The sequence below is a fragment of the Hemiscyllium ocellatum genome (genome assembly GCF_020745735.1).
Source record: "Hemiscyllium ocellatum isolate sHemOce1 chromosome 27 unlocalized genomic scaffold, sHemOce1.pat.X.cur. SUPER_27_unloc_5, whole genome shotgun sequence".
NCBI classification, from domain to species: domain Eukaryota; kingdom Metazoa; phylum Chordata; class Chondrichthyes; order Orectolobiformes; family Hemiscylliidae; genus Hemiscyllium; species Hemiscyllium ocellatum.
In genome coordinates this window covers 893799-914515 of record NW_026867514.1, presented here as the reverse complement: position 1 = coordinate 914515, position 20717 = coordinate 893799, and the positions used below count along the sequence as shown (strand labels likewise).

Sequence of the window (20717 nt, the reverse complement as noted above, 5' to 3'; positions counted from 1 at the left end):
TTCCCCCGATTTGTATGCAGCCTGGCTTCCAGCTCCAACTCTGAGCCGAAGGTCCTCCAGCATGTGTTTGCTCTCATCTAGAGCCTCCCACCTTCTGCAAAGCAAAAGACAAGTCTCACCCTGCACTCTCCAGTGCGTGTTGTGTAACTGCTCAATTGTTTTTAGTGGCCGAGCAGAGGCTGATAGCCAAGTTCGGAACCCATGAGGATGGTCTCAACAGGGACCTTGGGTGACCCCACTACATTATACACTCTCACTCACACACAGTCACACAGACCCTCTCATATACACATGGTCTCTCAGACACACATACAAACACACCCCACTCACACGCCTTCTCAGAGGCTTATACTCCATCACACAGACAAACTTTACCAAGCATGCATACATGCAAACACATACACATGGGTCTATGGGGTGAATTTACATTTGCAGATACATTCCATGTGCACTTTCTGAGCAGAAATCGGCAGGTAGTCAATCCATGTCTTATTTTATAAATTCCTACTTTGGTAATAGAACCAGTCTGATTCAAGATTCGGATACAGACACACTCAAACCTCACATCTTTCATACATTGTGAGAGCTGAGCTGTCACCTATTTTTATAAAACCTTAAGTCATCTCGAGACTGTGACTTAAAAAGTGTTCTGGGATTTATACATTAATGAACCAAAACCTGCAACCCATTCTAAAAGATGAAAGACTTAACAGCAATCCAGGTTTTTTTCAATATACACCTTTTGTTCCATGGCACTGTGATCTTTTGCTATAAATTCTGTATCTTATGATCCTGCTCCACAGCTACCCGATGAAGGAGCAGCGCTCTGAAAGCTAGTGCATCCAAATAAACCTGTTGGACTATAACCTGGTGCTTTTTAACTTAACTATGATTTTTAATTTTACCCACACCAGTCCAACACCGGCTCCTCCACATCGTTTTTAGTGAACACGGCCCACACCCTTTACTGCTGCCAGTAAACTTTACAATGCTGATGAAATGGTGCAGTACCTGCACTCCTGAAAAATTTACAATTTTTAACGAAAGTAGCTACTCATTCACTGCTCCATCTGATACATGACATTGGAAACTTAGTGCAGGAGGCTGAAAGAAATGAGCAGCTTTAAAACAAAAACCATTTGGAGCTCAAAGCTTTCAATGAGAGCCTGAGCCCGACGTTAAGTTCAGGTAACCTTTATTGTGACCCAACCTTGTTACAGATTCAGATTCCCCCCCCAGCAAAAAGGCATAGAAAAAGTAGTTTTTTTTTAAAAACAGCTCAAGGTCAAAGCGCCCACACTCTCCCCACCCAACACCACCACCACCAACCCCTCCAACCCGTTGCTGCTTCAATCCTCCTGCGATGGCATGTGAACTCGCTGATGGCTCCGCAGGTTGAAGGAGCGGGTGAAACCCTTCCCACACTGAGAGCAGGTGAAGGGCTTCTCGCCCGTGTGGACCCGCTGGTGGTTCAGCAGGTTGGAGGAATTGCTAAAAGCCTTTCCGCACACGGCGCAGGGGAACGGCCTCTCCCCTGTGTGGACCCGCTGATGGGTCAGCAGGTGGGAGGAACTGTTGAAGGCCTTCCCGCACTCGGGGCAGCTGAACGGTCTTTCCTCCGTGTGGACACGCCGGTGGGTCAGCAGGTTGGAGGAATTGCTGAAGGCCTTCCCGCACTCTAAACAGCTGAAAGGCCTTTCACCCGTGTGGACCCGTTGGTGGTTCAGCCTGTAGGAGGAACTGCTGAAGGCCTTCCCACACTCTGGGCAGCTGAAGGGCCTTTCTCCGGTGTGGACCCGCCGGTGGGCCAGCAGGGCAGAGGAATAGCTGAAGGCCTTCCCACATTCAGGGCAGGAGAACGGCCTCTCCCCCGTGTGGACCCGCTGGTGCTTCAGCAGGTCAGAGGATTTGCTGAAGGCCTTCCCGCAGTCGGGACAGCTGAAGGGCCTTTCCCCTGTATGGACCCGCCGGTGGGTCAGCAGGGCAGAGGAATCACCGAAGGCCTGCCCGCAGTCAGGGCAGGAGAATGGCCTCTCCCCTGTGTGGACCCGCTGGTGCTTCAACAGGTCGGAGGAATTGCTGAAGGCCTTCCCACACTCTGAGCAGCTGAAGGGCCTCTCCCCCACCTGGACCCGCTTGCGGGTCAGCAGGGTGGTGGAATTGCTGAAGGCCTTGCCGCACTCGGGGCAGCTGAATGGCCTCTCCCCGGTGTGGCTGCACCGATAAGTCTCCAGGGCAGACGGGACACGAAAGCCTTTCCCACAGTTACCACACTTCCATGGTTTCTCCAGAGGGCAGGATTCCTCCGGTTTCTCCATGGCTGAAGCTTCACCTGTACATAAATACGTGTACAGCCCCCTTCCCGCTGTGAATTCCTGTTTTCAGGCCATATAGCTGTTACACGCTCCACGCTCAGTGCGCTGCAACACTAGGGTCTCTCATCTAGTCCCACTGATTCCCATAAGAAACAAAAAGCTTGTTTCCTTCTCACAGAATCATAGTTGAAAATTGTTGCGGTCCTGATGGATTGGGTGACTGTCAGACATTGATGTCAAAGTGAGGACTGCAGTCGCTGGAGAGTCAGAGTCAAATAGTGCAGTACTGGAAAAGCACAGCAGGTCAGACAGCATCCGAGGAGCAGAAGAGTCAATGTTTCTGGCATAATGTTTACACCTGTTTATTTTGAAACTTCTGTCTTCAGATCTTCAAATACGCTGCAAAAAGAAATTATAAAATTCATCACTGTCAGTGCAGGGTAGAAATTCAGAACAAGCAATTCTACTTTCTGCAGAATATTCTTCTATTATTCCACAAATTGAAAACACCATCCCACTCTCCCCCCTCTGTGCTCACTCTGCTCTAACTAATTCTTACGGGGCAACCAACAAGGTGCCTTTGTCACTGTATGAGTTCAAAATTAATATGAAAGAAGTCTCTGATAAGCTGTTGACACTTAGAAGATGACAAGGCACTGGAACTCGATGAACTGTATCCAAGGATCTTGAAGAAAGGGACGACAGAAATTGTAGGAGCGCTCGCCATAATTCAACAGTCTTCCATGGAATTGGAGGAAGTGACTGGAAAACTGCAAACATTATAGCCTTATTTAAGGAAGGTTGTAAAGATACACTCAGCAATTATAGGGCAGCCAGTTTAAATTTGGTGGAAAAGCAGAAATAGTTAATCTGGTCAAAATTAGGAGTCACATGGAGAAAGGTGGATTGATAAGGAAGAGTCAGCGTGGGATTGCTGAAGGGAACATTGCAGTTAACTAACTTGATGGTGTTTTTTTACCGAAGTTACAGGCTTGACGAGGATTACACTTCAGCTCTCCTCTTTGTTATGCATCTTGACTGTCCTAGGGAGTCTGGTACCCCTACAGTCTTGAGGTTATGCTGAATTTGAGGGGATTAAAGCACCAAAGTGTGAGTTCAAATTACTTGGCTACACGGGTGTCTCAGTTTTGCTATCGTATCTCTCCCATAAAGGCTGACAGAACAGGCTGTGAGCAGGAGTCTGCTGCGCACCACCTTCATTCATCAAAAGGGAAAGAGCTAATGATTCAGCACCTCAGTAAATCTTGAAACAGTCTTGGCTCCTACGCACATGTTGGGATGCATGCAAGGAGATGTTTATATTTTGCTTCTGTACTGAGAATTCATAAATTGAAGCCAGTGTACATTTTAAAAATCTTCAAGATTAAAAGTACAGAGGAGATCAATATTATACAACAATCCAACAACCCCGTCCCAAGACAACAGGCGCCTGACCCTCACAAAGCTGGCGGCCAGTTGCCCGGGCAACCCGAGAGCTCCTTCCCCGGTGAAGTAAACACTGGGCCTGTGGGGCTTTTATTCGCGGCCTGCGGCCTCCCCCTAGGAGTTTATAAACTCCCCAGTCTCCCTCCTCCCGCGGTTCCCAATCCTACCCTGTCTCACTGTCTCCTCTCCCCGGGGGCAGGAGCCAGGTCTTGGCGCTCGGGCCTGGCGACCTCCCCGGGATGTTTCTGAAACCTGGTCCTGTTCTGAAGAAGGATCCCCGGACCCGAAACACGTCCTCACATTTCTCTCAACACGAGCTGCCGGACCTGCTCAGCTTTTCCAGCGGTTTCTGTTCTTGTTCCTTCAGCCGCCGGCGCCATTCCTCTCCCACACTCAGTAACACTGTCTTTGTCCCATTGCACATGCGCCAACTCACAGGGGGCGGGAGTCCCACCTGGTGACGTCATCACCCGCCGAGGGGGCGCGGTTGGAGGAGTCCTCCAAGAATTCGGAGACAATGGGGGCGGGGCGATCGTTTTCCCCGCCCCCAGCCACTTGAAAGGTGGGTTTCTTTAAAGTTTGAATGTAGTTTTCTTTCAATTTTCAGAAATGTTATTCCAGACCTCTGGAAGGCTGAAGCATTGAGAAACTTGCAAACATAAACAAAAGGATACGAATAAAATTCATAAAAATAGCTAAGGCAAATTACGAAATAATTCCAGCACAAAATATCAAAAAGAATAGCAAGAGCTTCTATTGGTGTGCTGAAGGGAACAAAATCGCTGAAACCGCTGAGTTAATAGGGGAACACTGAAATAGCAGAGCTGCTGAATCAAAACTTTCCTCAGCTTTCACATTGGAGGACAGCAATACTATCCTTATTGGAACAGGCAAGTCAGAGGCTGTAGAAAGGGTAGAACTTAAACAATCAACGTTGACATGTACACTATCAGGATTGAGGGCGGACAGGTCCCCTGAGCCTAATGGCCCACATTCTAATGTACTAAAGCAAGTGGCGGCAGAGATAGTGGCTTCGTTAGTTACAATATTCCAAAATTCCTTGGACATAAGAAAGATTAATTGACTTTATTTAAGACTGAGATGGGTAGATTCTTGATTGTCAAGGTGATCAATGGTTACGGGGAGAAAGCGCCAGAAAGGAGTTGACTTCGGCCGTGATTGGATGATGGAGAAGACTTGCTGGGCTGAATGGCCTCATTTCTGCTCTGATATCTTATGATTCCACTGGAGTGGAAAAATGCGAATGTAACACCTGTATTCAAAAAGGGAGCGAGGCAATATGTGAGAAATTGCAGACCAGTTAGTTCAACATGTGTTGATGGGAAGTTGTTAGGATCAATTATCAAGGAAGCAATATCAGGATGTTTGGAAAGTCAAAACTCTTCAGATAGCTCCTTTCAAACTACTACCGTTAAGAAGGTCAAGAGCAGCAGTTACATGGCAGACCATTACCTGCAAGTTCTCTTCAAAGACACTCACCGTTGGAGCAGCACACACATTTCAACACACGGAGATTACAAAGATAAAGATGGGAAAACCATTGGAGAGATTTGAAGACTAAAATGAGAATTTTAAAATTTGGTTGTTGCTTGAATGGGCACTAGTACAGGTCAGTGGTCACATGAGCCATAGAGGAATGAGAATTGTTGCCATGAAACAAGAGCAAAGTCTGAGATGATTTCAAGTTTCCAGAAGGGCAAATGCGTAAAATTATTGATTGCAGCATTGAAGTAGTCCAGCCTGGAGGTAAGGAAGAGACAAAAGAGGATTCCAGCAGCAGCAGCTACTTTGAGAATGGGACTGGCTCGAATAAGATGACAGAGGCGGATACTGGAGGCTTTGTGCTGGCACAGGTCAGAAGCTCCTCTCAGAATCCAATGTAGCAAGTTATGAACACAGAAACAGACCCTTATCAGAGGATGGATGCGGTGTCCCTACATTGGACAGGCAGAAAACTAGCCACTAGGATATATGAACATCAACTAGCCACAAAAAGACATCACCCACTATCCCTAGTATCCTTACATATACATGAGGAAGGACACCTTCAGACAATAGAGAGGCTGTGATTAACAAGAAGACTAGACTCCTACTGGTCCTGCAGTACTCATTATTGGTCCATCAAAACAATGTAGTGCCGTTTTTGCGGACAGCTACAAGCATGCACGGTTTTTTTTGCTGACACCGAGGAGCACGCGTAGTAGACTCTGTGGAGATGGAGTTACTGACAGTTTCTCACTGTCCAAAGGCCAATGTGAGAAAAAAAAGATAGAGCCACAATGACCACCACCACACTCCCGCCCCGCCGCACCCATCCTTTCACCCCCCCCCACCCCCCCCATAACTTGACATCTTAACATGTGCGCCTTGCTATTTTTGCTAATCACTTTACTACACCTCTCATGATTTTATATATCTCATTAAGGTCACCCCTCAACCTCCTCTGCTCTAGTGAAAGAAGTCTCAGCCTCTCCTTATAACTCAAACCCTCCAGTCCTGGCAAATCTTTTCCGAACCCTCTCCAATAGTATTCTTCCTATAACAGGACAAACTGTACTCAGTACTCTAATAGTGGCCTCACCATCATCTTGTATAACCTCAACATTATGTCCCAACTCCAATACTCAATGGTGTGAACAATGAAGGCAAGTGTGCTAAATGCCTTCTTAACCAACCAGTCTACCAATGATGCAACTTTCAAACTACTATGTACCTGAACACCCCCAGATCTCTCTGTTCTACAATACAACCCAGGGCTCTCCCATTAACTGTACAAGTCCTGCACTGCTTTGTTTTAGCAAAATGCAAACTCTCACTTTTATCCATACCTCTTACACACTCTGTCAGACATACACACACCCCAACACTCTCCACTCCTGAGGCTTATACTCCAACACACCCACACTTTACGAAGCATGGTACGTGCACTCTGATGCACAAGGTCACATGCACGCATACACACATATATATAAAATCTATGGGGTGAAATTGCATTTGCAGAATTACATTTGCAGATACATGCAATTTTGCTCAAAAAGCACATAATTTGCAGACAGTTAATGCAGGCAGCCAATCCATGTAGTATTTTATAAATTCCTACTTTAGAAATGATACCACTCTGATTCAAGATTGGGATACAGACAGACTCAAACCTCACATCTGACATGCATTGTCTGAGCTGAGAAGTCACCTATTTTTATAAAACCTTATGTCATCATGAGATTGTAACTTAAAATAAATTCTGGAATTTATACATTAAGGAAACCTGCAACCCATTCGAAAAGATGAAAGACTTAACAGCAATCTATGTTTGTTCAATATAGCCTATCAGTTGCATGACTCTGTGATCCTTTCCTATAAAATCTGTGTGTTATGATCCTGCTCCACAGCTACCTGATGATGGAGCAGCGCTCCGAAAGCTAGTGCTTTCAAATAAATGTGTTGGACTATAAACTGGTGTTGCGTGATTTTTAACTTTATCCACCCCAGTCCAAGACCGGCTCCTCAAAACAGTTTCTAGCGAACGCATCCCACACCTCCCAGTGCTGCCAGTAAACGTTACAATGCTGATGAAATGATACAGTACCTGCACTCCTGAAAAATTTACAATTTCTAATGATACAAGCTCCTCATTCACTGCTCCATCTGATACACAACATTGGAAACTTAGTGAAGCTGAAAGAAATGAGCAGCTTTAAAACAAAAATCACTTGGAGCTCAAAGCTTTCAATGTGAGTCTGAGCCCGATGGTAAGTTCAGGTAACCTTTATTGTGACCCAACTTTGTTACAGCTTCAGATCCCCTCAGCAAAATGGCATAGAAAAAAGTAACTGATATGTTTTTAAACAGCTCAAGGTCAAAACCCACACACTTCCTCCCACTTTCTTTACTATTGGTCAGCACCTAGTTATCCCTTTGTAACTGGAAAAAGTGAGGACTGCAGATGCTGGAGACCAGAGCTGAAAACATGTTGCTGGAAAAGCGCAGCAGGTCAGGCAGCATCCAAGGAGCAGGAGAATCGACATTTCGGACATGAGTCCTTCTTCAGGAATTCCTGAGTTTTGGTTTTCTTCACCACCAAAAATGGTTTCATCGTTAAATACTGAACTCCAGGTTTCTGACCGAATTCCAATTCCGCCATCTTCCGTGGCAGGATTTGCCGGAACTCGGTTGTGAGTCTAGGCCATCGTTCCTTCAAACCCCTGCGATGACAAATGAACTCGCTGGTGCCTCCGCAGGAGGGAGGAGCAGGTGAAGGCCTTCCTGCACTTGAGGCAACTGAAGGGCCTATCCCCCGTGTGAACCCGCCGGTGGGTCTGAAGATTAGAGGAATCGCTGAAGGCCTTCCCGCACTCGGGGCAACTGAAGGGTCTCTCCCCCGTGTGGACCCGCCGGTGGGTCTGGAGATTAGAGGAATCGCTAAAGCCCTTCCCGCACTCGGGGCACCTGAAAGGCCACTCCCCGGTATGGACTAGCTGATGCCTTAGCAGGGCAGAGGAATCGCTGAAAGCTTTCCAGCACTTGGGGCAGCTGAAGGGCCTCTCCCCGGCGTGGAGCAGCTGGTGCTTCCGCAAGGTGCCCACTTGACTGAATCTCTTCCCACACTCGGGACAGCTGAAGGGCCTCTCCCGCGTGTGGACACGCCGGTGGATCAGAAGGTGGGAGGAATTGCTGAAGGCCTTCCCGCATTCTGGGCAGGGGAATGGCCTCTCTCCAGTGTGGACCCGCTGGTGAGTCAGCAGGATGGAGGCCCGGGTAAAGCCCTTCCCACACTCAGGGCACCTGAATGGCCTCTCCCCCGTATGGCGCCGCTGGTGCCTCAGCATGGAGGAAGCCTGGGTAAAGCCCTTGCTGCACTCGGGGCAGGAGAATGGCCTCTCCCCCGTGTGGACCTGCTGGTGCCTCAGCAGGGTGGAGGCCTGGGTAAAACCCTTTCTGCACTCTGTGCAGGAGAATGGCCTCTCCCTGGTGTGACTGCGCTGATGAATCTCCAGGGCAGACGGGACACGGAAGCATTTTCCACAGTCGCCACACTTCCATGGTTTCTCCACAGGGCGAGATTCCTCGGGATTCTCCATGGCCAAAGCTTCACCTGCACACAAACATGTGTATAGCCCCTCCCCGCCGTGAATTCCTCGTTCCAGGCCGTATCACTCATCCATGCTCCACACTCAGTGCGGTTCAACAGTCGGGTCTCTCATCCAGTCCCACTGAAAATGTACTGAAACAGGAACCAAAAAGCTTTGCTCCTTCTCACAGAATCTAAGTTGAAAATTGCTGAGGTCCTGATGGATTGAGTGACTGTCAGATATTGATGTCAAAGCAAGGATTGCAGATGCTGTACAGTGAGTCGAGAAGTGTGCTGGAAAAGCACATCAGGTCAGGCAGCATCTGAGGAGCAGGAGTGTTGATGTTTTGGGCAGAAGTCCTTCATTTGTTGATTTGAAACTTCTATCTTCAAATACTCTGTGAAAAGAGATTATAAATGTCATCACTGTCAGTCCAGAGTAGAAACTCAGAACAAGCAATTCTACTTTCTGCAGAATATTATTTTCTTTTACTATTCCACAAAATTGAAAGCACCATCCCACTCTCTCCCTCTGTTCTCACTCCATTCTAACTAATTCTCCTGAAGGTACTGATTCAGGGTCTTACAGGGGCAGAGAAGCAAAAATATCAAGACTGACATCTCTCTGAAGTTTGGATGACTCCACCTGAAAGCTAATTTCTTCCACGACATTGGGATGCTGCTGAGAGCGAGCAGGTCTAATTTTGGGAAGCAAATAAAAATGTTAATTCAGGGTGAATCCGCCATGCAGCTTCTTGAGGAACAACCAGACACAAAATGGTTAATGCCCCCAGGAAGAGGGGAACAAAATGAGACATCAAGGCATGAACACTGACACCAGAGAGAAACTGAACATACAGATGTGGCAAACATTAGTGGAAAGCCAGAGTCATAGAGATATACAGCACAGAAACAGACCCTTCAGCCAAACTCTTCCAGATATCCTAAATTAATTGAGTTGCATTTGCCAGTGTGTATGACGCGAAGCCGACCGACAGCGCGGCCTCCCAGTCGTTCCTGTCGTCTATCACGGAGGTCTTAGACGACAGAACACGCGAGAGGCTGGACCAGCCGCTATCTCTGGACGAGCTGACCAAGGCCCTCGAGTCCTTCGAAAAGAATAAAACTCCCGGAAGCGATGGCTTACCGGTCGAGCTTTATTCCGCTCTGTGGGACTTGATTGGCCAGGACCTGCTGGAGGTGTATGTCAGTATGCTTCGGGCAGGTACCATGAGCGAATCCATGAGGAAAGGCATCATCACCCTCATCTATAAGCGGAAGGGGGAGAGGGAGGAACTCAAAAATTGGAGACCGATCACACTGTTGAATGCAGATTACAAAATCCTGTCAAAGGTAATTGCCAACCGGGTCAGGTCTGCTCTGGGGTCAGTGATTCACCCTGACCAAACCTGTGCTGTGCCAGGCAGGAAGATCGCTGAGAGTCTCGCACTCCTCAGGGATACGATCGCCTACGTGCAGGACAGAGGGTTGGACGCCTGCCTGATCAGCCTGGACCAGGAGAAAGCCTTTGACAGGATATCACACATGTATATGAGAGATGTTCTCTCCAAAATGGGCTTTGGGGAGGGAATCTGCAATTGGATCAGACTGCTCTACACCAACATCGTCAGTGCAGTCTCAATCAATGGGTGGGAATCAGATAGCTTCCCAGTCAGATCTGGAGTCAGGCAGGGCTGCCCTCTCTCTCCAGCCTTGTTTGTGTGCTGCATAGAGCCATTTGCCGAGTCCATCAGGAAGGATGCGAGCCTGAGAGGGGTGACTATTCCGGGCAGCGGGGGCCTGCAGGTTAAGGCCTCCCTGTACATGGATGACGTCGCCGTTTTCTGCTCGGATCCGCTGTCCGTGCGCAGACTCACGTGCATTTGTGACCAGTTCGAACGGGCCTCGGGGGCCAAGGTAAACCGAGGCAAGAGCGAGGCCATGCTCTTCGGGAACTGGGCCGACCAATCCTCGATCCCCTTCACCGTCAGGACCGACCACCTGAAGGTGCTGGGTTTTGGTTCGGGGGGGCTGGGGCGTGCGCCAAGTCTTGGGAGGAGCGTATCAGTAAACTGAGGCAGAAACTGGGCAGATGGAGGCTACGGTCGCTCTCCATCACAGGAAAAAACCTGGTCATCAGGTGTGAGGCACTGTCATTGCTGTTGTACGTGGCACAGGTCTGGCCTATTCCCAGAACCTGCGCCGCTGCAGTCGCCCGGGCCATCTTCCAGTTCATATGGAGTTCAAAGATGGACCGGGTCCGAAGGGACTCACTATACAAAGATCTGGGCAACGGGGGAAAAAATACACCCAATGCCACCCTCACCCTGATGGCCACCTTTGTGTGTGGCTGCATCAAGCTGTGTGTGGATCCCCGGTACGCAAACACCAAGTGTCACTACGTACTGAGGTTCTACCTGTCCCCGGTGTTGCGAAGGATGGGCCTGGCCTCGTTGCCGCGGAACGCTCCGAGTAGTTGGACCGTTCCGTACCACCTGTCCTTCGTGGAGAAATTTCTGAAGAAAAACACCTTTGACCACAAGTCCATCAGGAAGTGGTCAGCACGTAGCGTCCTCGAGACCCTTCGGGAAAAGGAGAGGGCGGATCCTGTTGAGTGGTTCCCTGAGCAGACTGTCAAAGCAATTTGGCAGAATGCCTCATCGCCAGAACTTTCCAACAAGCACCTAGACATGGCTTGGCTGGTGATGAGAAGGGCTCTACCTGTGAGATCATTTATGCACGCCCGGACTCTCAGCCGCACCGCACGCTGCCCTCGAAGCGGCTGCGGGGGGGACGAGACTGTCACACACCTCCTTCTGGAATGTGCCTATGCAGAGGAAGTCTGGAGAGGAATGCAGTGGTATTTGTCGAGGTTCGTCCCGAGCAGCGCCGTGACGCGGGACTCCGTGCTCTACGGCCTGTTCCCCGGGACGCACACCGAGACGAACATCAACTGCGCCTGGAGGATCATCAACTCGGTGAAGGACGCTCTCTGGGAGGTCCGAAACCTGTTGATCTTCCAGCTGAAGGAGTTGACCCCGACTGAGTGTTGCAGACTGGCACATTCCAAGGTCCAGGACTACGTGTTGAGGGACGCGCTGAAGCTTGGGGCAGCTGCCGCCAAGGCGCGGTGGGGAAAGACCACCGTTTAACATCTGCCTGTCGAAAGAAAAGCAGGGGGCCCATGCAGTCATTTGGGCTCTGCTGACGCCTTAGCTCAATATGTGAGTGAGAGATGCACAGATCTGTATGGAATAATGATAATTCGGAGCTGTGTACGTAAATGTGGAAATATGAATGGCATTACCTAATGTACAGTGTATCAAATTATTCTATGCATATTTTATGAATAAAGTATATTTTTGAAATAAAAAAAAAATTGCCAGTACTTGGCCCATAAGCCTCTGAACCCTTTCTATTCATACACCCATCCAGATGTCTTTTACATGCTGTAATTGTACCAACCTCCATCACTTCCTCTAGCAACTCATTCCAAACATGCACCAGGCTCTGTGTGAAAAATTTGCCCCTTCTTATGCTTTTAAATGTCCACCCCACCCTCACCCTAAACCTTGGTACTATCTAGTCCTGGACTCCCCGTCCCAGGTAAAAGACCTCGTCTATTTACCCGATCCACATCACTGATGATTTTATACAAGTCTATAAGGTCACCCCTCAGACTCTGCCGCACTAGGGAAAACAACCCCATCCTATACTTCCATCTTCACTCACCCGAGCAATTAAGATTCACACCTGAGTTTGCTCCCTCCCATCTCTCTCTTGCCCCCAGGATGAAGAGTTGCCCAGACGGAAAGAGTTTCACTCTGAAACTGACAGGGCCACTTCCGCGTTGTGACATCAATAGTGATTCACAAGGACTGACCCAGGCCAACACTCAGCCCCCGCACTGCACCGGCTCCGGACGCCGGCGTGGGACTGACCTGCATTACGCCTGCTCCGGAGGGACGGCAGCATCCGGCTGACCCTTACTGCGCCTGCTCCGGATGGACAGCATCCGGCTGGCCCTCACTGCGCCTACTCCAGACAGCCGGCGTCCGGCTGACCCTCACTGCGCCTGCTCCGGACGGACGGCATCCGGCTGACCCTCACTGCGCCTACTCCAGACGGCCAGCGTCCGGCTGGCCCTCACTGCGCCTGCTCCGGATGGACAGCATCCGGCTGGCCCTCACTGCGCCTACTCCAGACAGCCGGCGTCCGGCTGACCCTCACTGCGCCTGCTGCGGTCGGACGGCATGCGGCTGGCCCTCACTGCGCCTGCTGCGGTCGGTGTCAGACTGATCCGCATTACGCCCGCTCCAGACGGCCGCCGCAGGACCTGCGCTGCCCTGCACAGTTGGGAAAATCTCTTCCCTTCAACAAATCCCCATAGTGTGGAAGCAAGCAATTCGGCCCAACGAGTCCACACCCATTCCTCTACATTCACCCTCTGACTAATCCACCCGAACCGGAGGGCAGAACTAGAAGGCATAGGTTTAGGGTGAGAGGGGAAAGATATAAAAGAGACCTAAGGGCAACCTTTTCACAAAGAGGGTGGTATGTGTATGGAATGAGCTGCAAGAGGAAGAGGTGGAGGCTAGTACAATTGCAACTTTTGAAAGGGATCTGGATGGAATATATGAATAGCAAGGGTTTGGAGGGATATGGGCTGGGTGTGGGAAGGTGGGACTAGATAGGTTGGGATATCTAGTCAGCATGGACAAGTTGGATCGCAGGGTTTGTTTCTGTGCTGTACATCTCTATGACTCTATTTCAGCTCAGACAATACATGAAAGGTGTGAGATCAGAGCCTGTCTATCCTAACCTTGAGTCAGGCTGGTTCTATTTTCAAAGTTGAATTTATATAATACTACATGTATTGATTGCCTGGAGATTGTTCATTTTTGGAGCAAAATAAAATGTATCGGCAAATATAATGCTGCAAACACAAATTCACTGCCATGGACTTGTGTCTACACACACACGCACGAGAGAAATAAAAAGTCTATTTCTGTGCTGCATATCACACAGACATTGAGATAACAGATGCTTTATTTCTGTGGTTGTAAATATTGTTGTAATTTATAGCTGGGTACTAATAGTATATGTAAGGGACAGAATTCCTCAAAATAGGGCACTATAAGAAACCTGGGAGAACCCTATTCTGGTTTACTTACTAGTGAACAAACATTAAGCACAAGTATCTATTTATTTCTAATTTTATTTCGTTTTTCTTGTTTGATTCCCTGCTACGACAACACTGTATCTGGATGGTTGACAGGTTGAGATGGTGGGTTGGGTCTCAATTGACTTCAATGTTTTGCTGTTCCAAATGGTGTAAAATGGGTGTCAAAGCTTCAGCAGAAATCCAGCAGAGCTGACAGACTAACATCTTATTCTTAGCGAACAGGGAGATCAACAGAGGAGAGAGAAATCAGGACCTGAAATCTGAGCTGACACCAGACTACCCTGGGATCAATGCTTTGATTAGCAGTGCCAACCCTTGACCTTTACCTAGCTTCCCATTTGACTAACCCCTCAATATTCAGGATACAATCCTTGTCATCCTGAAGCTGGGTTAGCCATGGGAAATGCAGGGTTATAGTTCCATAGTAATAAAAGCAGGAGTAGGCCATTTGTCCTGTCAGGCCTACTCTGCCATTCATTAAGATAATGGCTGATCGATCCACCATCGCAGTTCCTCCTCCCTGCATTGTCAAAGCTACCCTTAATTCACCAACCATGCAATAACCCATCCAACTGTGTCTTGAATATACTGAAGTGGCCTCTACTGCTTCACTGGGCAGAGAATTCCATAGATTCACTACTCTCCAGGAAAAACAGTTCCTCCTAATCTTTGTTTGAACGCTACTCCCCCTAATCTTGAGGTCTAGTCTCACCCAACAGCAACGAATTCCCACTTTCCAACAAAATCCCGGATAGACGGACTCACTCAGTTGTTTGCTCTTAAATGAAAGATTTCACTATTACAACTTCTGCTCCCAGTCAGGGCAAACATCTTTGACAGCTGCTCTGAAAGTCCAGTCTTCACAACCACACTTGTGAATCAGTCTCCTCTCACCTCAAATATGCACCGTCTAGTTTTGGACTGCACCATCCTGGGGAAAAGATCTTGGGTATTCACCCTATCCATGCCCGTTACAAATGTCAATAAGATCACCCCTCAGTCTCTGATGCTCCAGGGAAAATATCCCTGGCCTATTCTGCCTCTCCCTGTAGGTCAAACCCTCCAACTCTGGCAACAGCCTTGTAAATCTTTTCAAACCTCTTTCAAAGTTTCACAACATCTTTCCTATATCAAGGAGACCAGAATTGAATGTAGTGTTCCAAAAGTGGCCCAACCAATTTCGTGTACAGCGGCCACATGACCTCCCAACTCCCATACTCAATGTTCTGACCAATAAGGGAAAGCACACCGAACGCCTTCTTTTCTATCCTAGCTACCCAAGACTCCACTTTCAAGGAATTATGAACCTGCACTCCAAGGTCTTTGTTCAGCAATACTCCCCTTAACTGTGTCAGTTCTGCCTGGATTGCTTGACCAAAATGCAACAACTCACATTTGTCTGAATTAAACTCCATCTCCCACTCCTTGGCCCAATGACCCATCTGCTTAATTCCCATTGATCGCAAACTCTCTTTCCTCCCTTATTGCCTCGAAGTTGAAAATCTCCATCCCACACACTCCCTCCATTCTCACTTTGCTGAACCTAATTCCTGCTGCATCTCATCCTGAAGGATCTGGTTCATGCTGATACACAGACCGACACTCTAATTGAAACATACAGAATACTGATTGGCCTGGACAGACTGGATGTTGGGAAGATGTTTCCATTGGTAGGAGAGACAAGAACCTGAAGACACAGCCTTAGAGTAAAGGGAAGGCCTTTTGGAACAGAGATAAGGAGAAACTTCTTCAACCAGAAAGTGGTGAATCTTTGGAATTCATTGCCACAGCAGCCTGTAAAGGACAGGTCATTGAGAATATTTAAGATGGAGGGAGACAGGTTCTTGAGTATCAATGGGATCAAGGGTTATGGGGAGAAAGCAGGAGAATGGGGCTGAGAAACTTATCAGCTGCGATTGTGTGCTATCAGCAGACCTGATGGGCTGAATGGTCTAATCTCAGCTCCTATGTCTTATGGTCTCTTGCTGTCCTGGACACAGAGGGTGAGAATTGGAGCAGGACTAGGACATTTGGTCTTTCAAGCCTGGACCAGTATTGCACCGATCATAACTGGATATGAAAATACCTACATTGTGGTGGATAGGCTGGGACATTTTTCAGTGGAGCATAGGAGGTTAAGAGGTGACCTTACTGAAGTTGATTAAATCATGACAGATATAGCTAACGTGAATGGCAGGTGTCCTTTCCCTTGGGTGGGGGTTTCAAGATTAGGGAGCAAATTTTGAAGGAGAGAGGAGAAAGATTTGAAAGACATGAGGGACACTATTTTTCATTTTACACAGAGAGTGGTTCATGTGTGGAATGAATGTTCAGAGGAAGTGGTGGATGCAGGTGCAGTTATAGCATTTAAAGGACATTTGGATAAGTATCTGAATAGGAAAGATTCAGAGAATATGGACAAAAAATACTGGTGGGTGGGACTAGTTTAGTTTGAGAACATAGTCAGCATGGACTGGTTGGACTGAAGGGGCTGTTTCTGTGCTGTCTGACACTGGAACAGTTCTATACTGGTCTTGAAACCATTTTCTTCACATCGCCCATAAACATCCATTTCATTGTTGTTCAAAATATCAGATGAACTCAGCAGTGAATACGTTCTATGACCCCCTAACTGCAGGAAGACATCCCCACTTCTGAACTCAATTCCTCTTGCTAATATACCACTTGCCTTGCTGATTGCTTGTTTCACCTGTCTGACAACTGGCAGTGACTGGTGCAGAAGGACACTAAGGTCCCATTGTACATCTACACATCATCTCTCATGCTGCCTGACTAGCTGTACTTTTCCAATGCAACACTGCTTCTCTGATCTTCAGCATTTGCAATCCTCACTTTCTCCACATCCCAATGTATCACATTTAAAAACGCACCTCCTTTCTGCTCTTTTTTTTGCCATAACAAAGGCTATAGCTTCACATTGAGGTACTGCATTTGCCATGTGTTTGCCAACTGTGACACAGACCTTGTCCAGCATTTCCAGAGTCTGTCTGCACCCGAGAATCACTCCCTTTCCTTTCAGCTGCTGCAAACCAACACTACATGAACAGGAATATCGGCTGGGTGCTGGCAAGCAGGACTAGATTAGGTTGCAATATCTGGCCGACATGGACGAGTTGGACCGAAGGGTCTGTTTCCGTACTGTCCATCTCTATGACTATAATTGAACACCAAAATGAAAACTAAATGGAAAAGGGGGTGAGAAAAGAAAGTGCTGTACTCACAGATGTTAGACAGAAGGAAGTTACAGTCTGGGGTGAAGCTCAATCTTCACAGCAGCGACAAAAGCTTATTCTCCTCCTTCTGCATTCAGACAATAGGGCTGCTCTAACTGGCAGGAGGACCAATCTCCATCCGGTCCTCCAGGCTTTACCATTGGTCCAGCTACAGGAAGTCGCGTGCCATTCTTCGGGCTTCGAGGAGCATGCGTACTACTTTGCTGACACGGGTGAGCATGCGCCTTCCTCGCTGACACCTCGGAACATGCGCAGTGTGCGCTTTGGTGACTACTGTTACTGACAGATGTAAAGAATGTAAAGGCCAAAAGGAGAAAAAACGGCTGGAGCCACAATTTTATTTTTCCCTGTGGCTCGACGTTTTATTCTTTTTGCATTTTGTCTGGCTGCTCAACTATTGTAAGTCTATTCACCAGGGCAGATGAAGTTGTAAACTGGAGGGCATCGGTTTAAGGTGAGGGGAGAAAGATTTAAAATCGTCCGAAGAGGCAACTTTTTCGCACAGAGGGTGGTGTGTGTACGGAATGAACTGCCAGGCGAAGTGGTGGAGGCTGGTGCATTTACAATGTTTAATAGGAATCTGAATAGGAAGGGTTTAGAGGGATATGGTTAAATTCGGATATGGTTAGATCAGTTAAATTCCCTACAGTGTGGAAACAGGCCCTTCAGCCCAACCAGTCCACACCAACCCTCCGAAGAGTAACCCACCCAGACCCATTTCTCTCTGACTAATGCACCTAACACAATGGGCAATTTAACATGGACAATTCACCTGACCTGCACATCTTTGTACTGTGGGAGGAAACCGGAGTACTCTGAGGAAACCCACGCAGACACGGAGAACGTGCAAATTCCATACTGACAGTCACCCGAGGCTGGAATCGAACCTGGAACTTTGGTGCTGTGAAGCAGCAGTGCTAACTACTGAGCCACCGTGCTGTCATTCAAGTAAATTTCTCCTCGGGGGGAGGACGGACAATCAAGAGTCAACCATACTGCTATGAGTCTGAAGTCACATGTAGGCCAGACTGGGTAAAGAATGCAGCTAGGACAACTGAGTGAATCCTTTCCCACAATGGCAATTTCCTTCCCTAAAAAGGATATGAGTCAATCAGATGTCTTTTACCTCCACTAATTCAAAAGCTCACATTAGTTTTGGTTCCTTCATATGTAAATCCCACAACTTTTCGAAAGTTACATTCTCAAGATAGCTTTAACAATCAGTGCCATCTCAGCTCAGATAATGCATTGAAAGTATGAGGTTAAAGTCTGTGTTCCAATATTTCTATCCTACCCATGCCCCTTATTTTATAATCCCCTATAATGTCACCCCTCAGCTTCCGACGATCCAGGGAAAACAGCCCCAGACTTTTCGGCCTCTCCATATAGCTCAAATCCTCCAACCTTGGGAACATCCTTGTAAATCTTTTCTGAATCATTTCAAGTTTTATAACATTCTTCCAATAGGAAGGAGACCAGAATTGTACACAATATTCCAAAAGTGGCCTAACCAACGTCCTGTACAGCCGCAACACTTATAGCTCTTATAGTGAATGCTCTGACCAAAAAAGGAAGGCATACCAAACATGTTCTTCACTATCTTATCTACCTGTTTCAAAGGGAGACTCCCTCCAGGCAACATCCGGGAACAAAGCAATGTCTCCCTCTTTCCATTCCTTATCCGGGGGCGGTGGGGCGGGGGGGCGGGGTATGGACTCGCCCACACTGGGGAAGCAACATCAGTATTCACCCTATCCATACCACTCATGATTTTTTTAACCTCTATAAGGTCACCCCTCAACTTCTGAGGCTTCAGAGAAAACCAGTCCCAGCCTATTCATCCTCTCTCTTTACCTCAAACCCTTCAACCCTGGCAACAGTCTTGTAAACTTTTTCTGAATCGTTTAAGTGTTAAATCCTTCCCAAAACAGAGAGACTGGAGCTGAACATAGTATTCCAGAAATAGCCTCAATTATTTGGGATATCTGGTCAGCATGGATGTGTTGGACTGAAAGGTCTGTTTCTGTGCAGTGGAGTTTTATGGCTCTATGGTAGGGACATAACCCATGGCTACATTTCCCCCCTCCATCCTGCCACTTGTTGTGTGGTTCAAACCATGGATCTCAGTTGGTCACCAGACTCTGACAATGTCCAAATACCTTGAGGCATTTCTCACATAAGCTACCAGGATTGTAGCCGCAGTAAGAAACTTTATTTTTCCTAATTTTAATTGTCCAACCTTCAGCACTGGAAGAGCTCTCTCTTTTACCCATGTAATCATCCTGACAGCCTCACTGGGAAGGGAGAAAGTGGAGCTAATCTTTACAAGGGGCAGATTTCGTCACAGACTCAGAGGAGGCGAGGACTGCAGATACTAGAAATTCAGGGTCAAAATATATGGCACTGGAATGTGATGAAGGGCTTATGCTCGAAACATCAACTCTCCTGCCCCTCGGATGCTGCCTGACCTGCTGTACTTCTTATAGTGCCACACTTTCCAACTCAGATTTCTTCAAAGAGTCAAACATTTCAGGTATATACTTCCTGATGTCACTGCATGTCCCAAATTGTTAAGAGCTTCTTAATAGATGCTCAACTGACCAGTAAATGTGTGCTATCTTGAATACTAATGCAAGTCACGCCTACATAAAGAATTTCAAAACTCTCTACTCAGTGTGGCTGAAGAGGTGTCTCAGCAGATGGGATGACCGACTGAAGGCCTTCCCACACACTGAGCAGGTAAATGGTCTTTCCCCGGTGTGAACACACTGGTGTATCTGCGGGGCGGAGGAATCTGTGTTCCCTGCAGGTGGAGCAGGAGAATGGCTTCTCGCTGGTATGAATGTGCTGGTGAGTTAGCAGAGAAGTCGAATGGGTGAAGACCTTCTCACACACTGAGCAAATTAATGGCTTCTCCCCAGTGTGAACCCACCGGTGAGTCACTAGGTGGATAGGTGAATGAATGCCTTCCCATACACTGAGCAGGTGAATGGCCTCTCCCCAGTGTGACCACGATGATGGGAATCAAGCAGACACAGGAATTTGAATTCTTTCCTGCAATCCTCACATTTCCATGGTTTCTCCATCACGTGGAAGTCCTGGTCTCTCTCCAGGTTTGACAATCGGTTGAAAGACCACTCACACACGGAATATGTTCTGTCTCTTGTCACTGCAAATGGGATGTTGCTATTTCAGGCTGTGTATCCGCTTAGAGCTCTTCCCACAGTCAGTTCACTGGGACACTCTCACTCAGGTCTGTGTGCCTCAGTCTCACTGATGTTTGAATCCTTTAGAAGCAGACAGGGCAGCAGAGAAATAAAAAATCCTGACAGATTCAAAGGCTGATGATGATTGTCTCTATCAGATCTTGTTTTGATATTTCTGGCTGCAATTCCTTCCCTTTCTCATATCCTGTAAAAGGAGATTAC

The 20717-nt window shown here is 47.7% G+C and overlaps 1 protein-coding gene across 1 annotated transcript; it reads right to left on the bottom strand.

The window, feature by feature from the left end:
- Window positions 1–1178: 1178 nt before the first annotated feature.
- LOC132808371 (oocyte zinc finger protein XlCOF7.1-like) lies at window positions 1179–17377 on the bottom strand. Its single transcript, XM_060822118.1, has 3 exons — window positions 17278–17377; window positions 7995–9248; window positions 1179–2214 (listed from the first exon to the last, which is right to left on the bottom strand). The coding sequence occupies exons 2-3, from the start codon at window positions 8858–8860 to the stop codon at window positions 1350–1352; spliced, it is 1731 nt and encodes a 576-aa protein (XP_060678101.1). The 5' UTR covers window positions 8861–9248; window positions 17278–17377; the 3' UTR covers window positions 1179–1349.
- Window positions 17378–20717: the final 3340 nt, after the last annotated feature.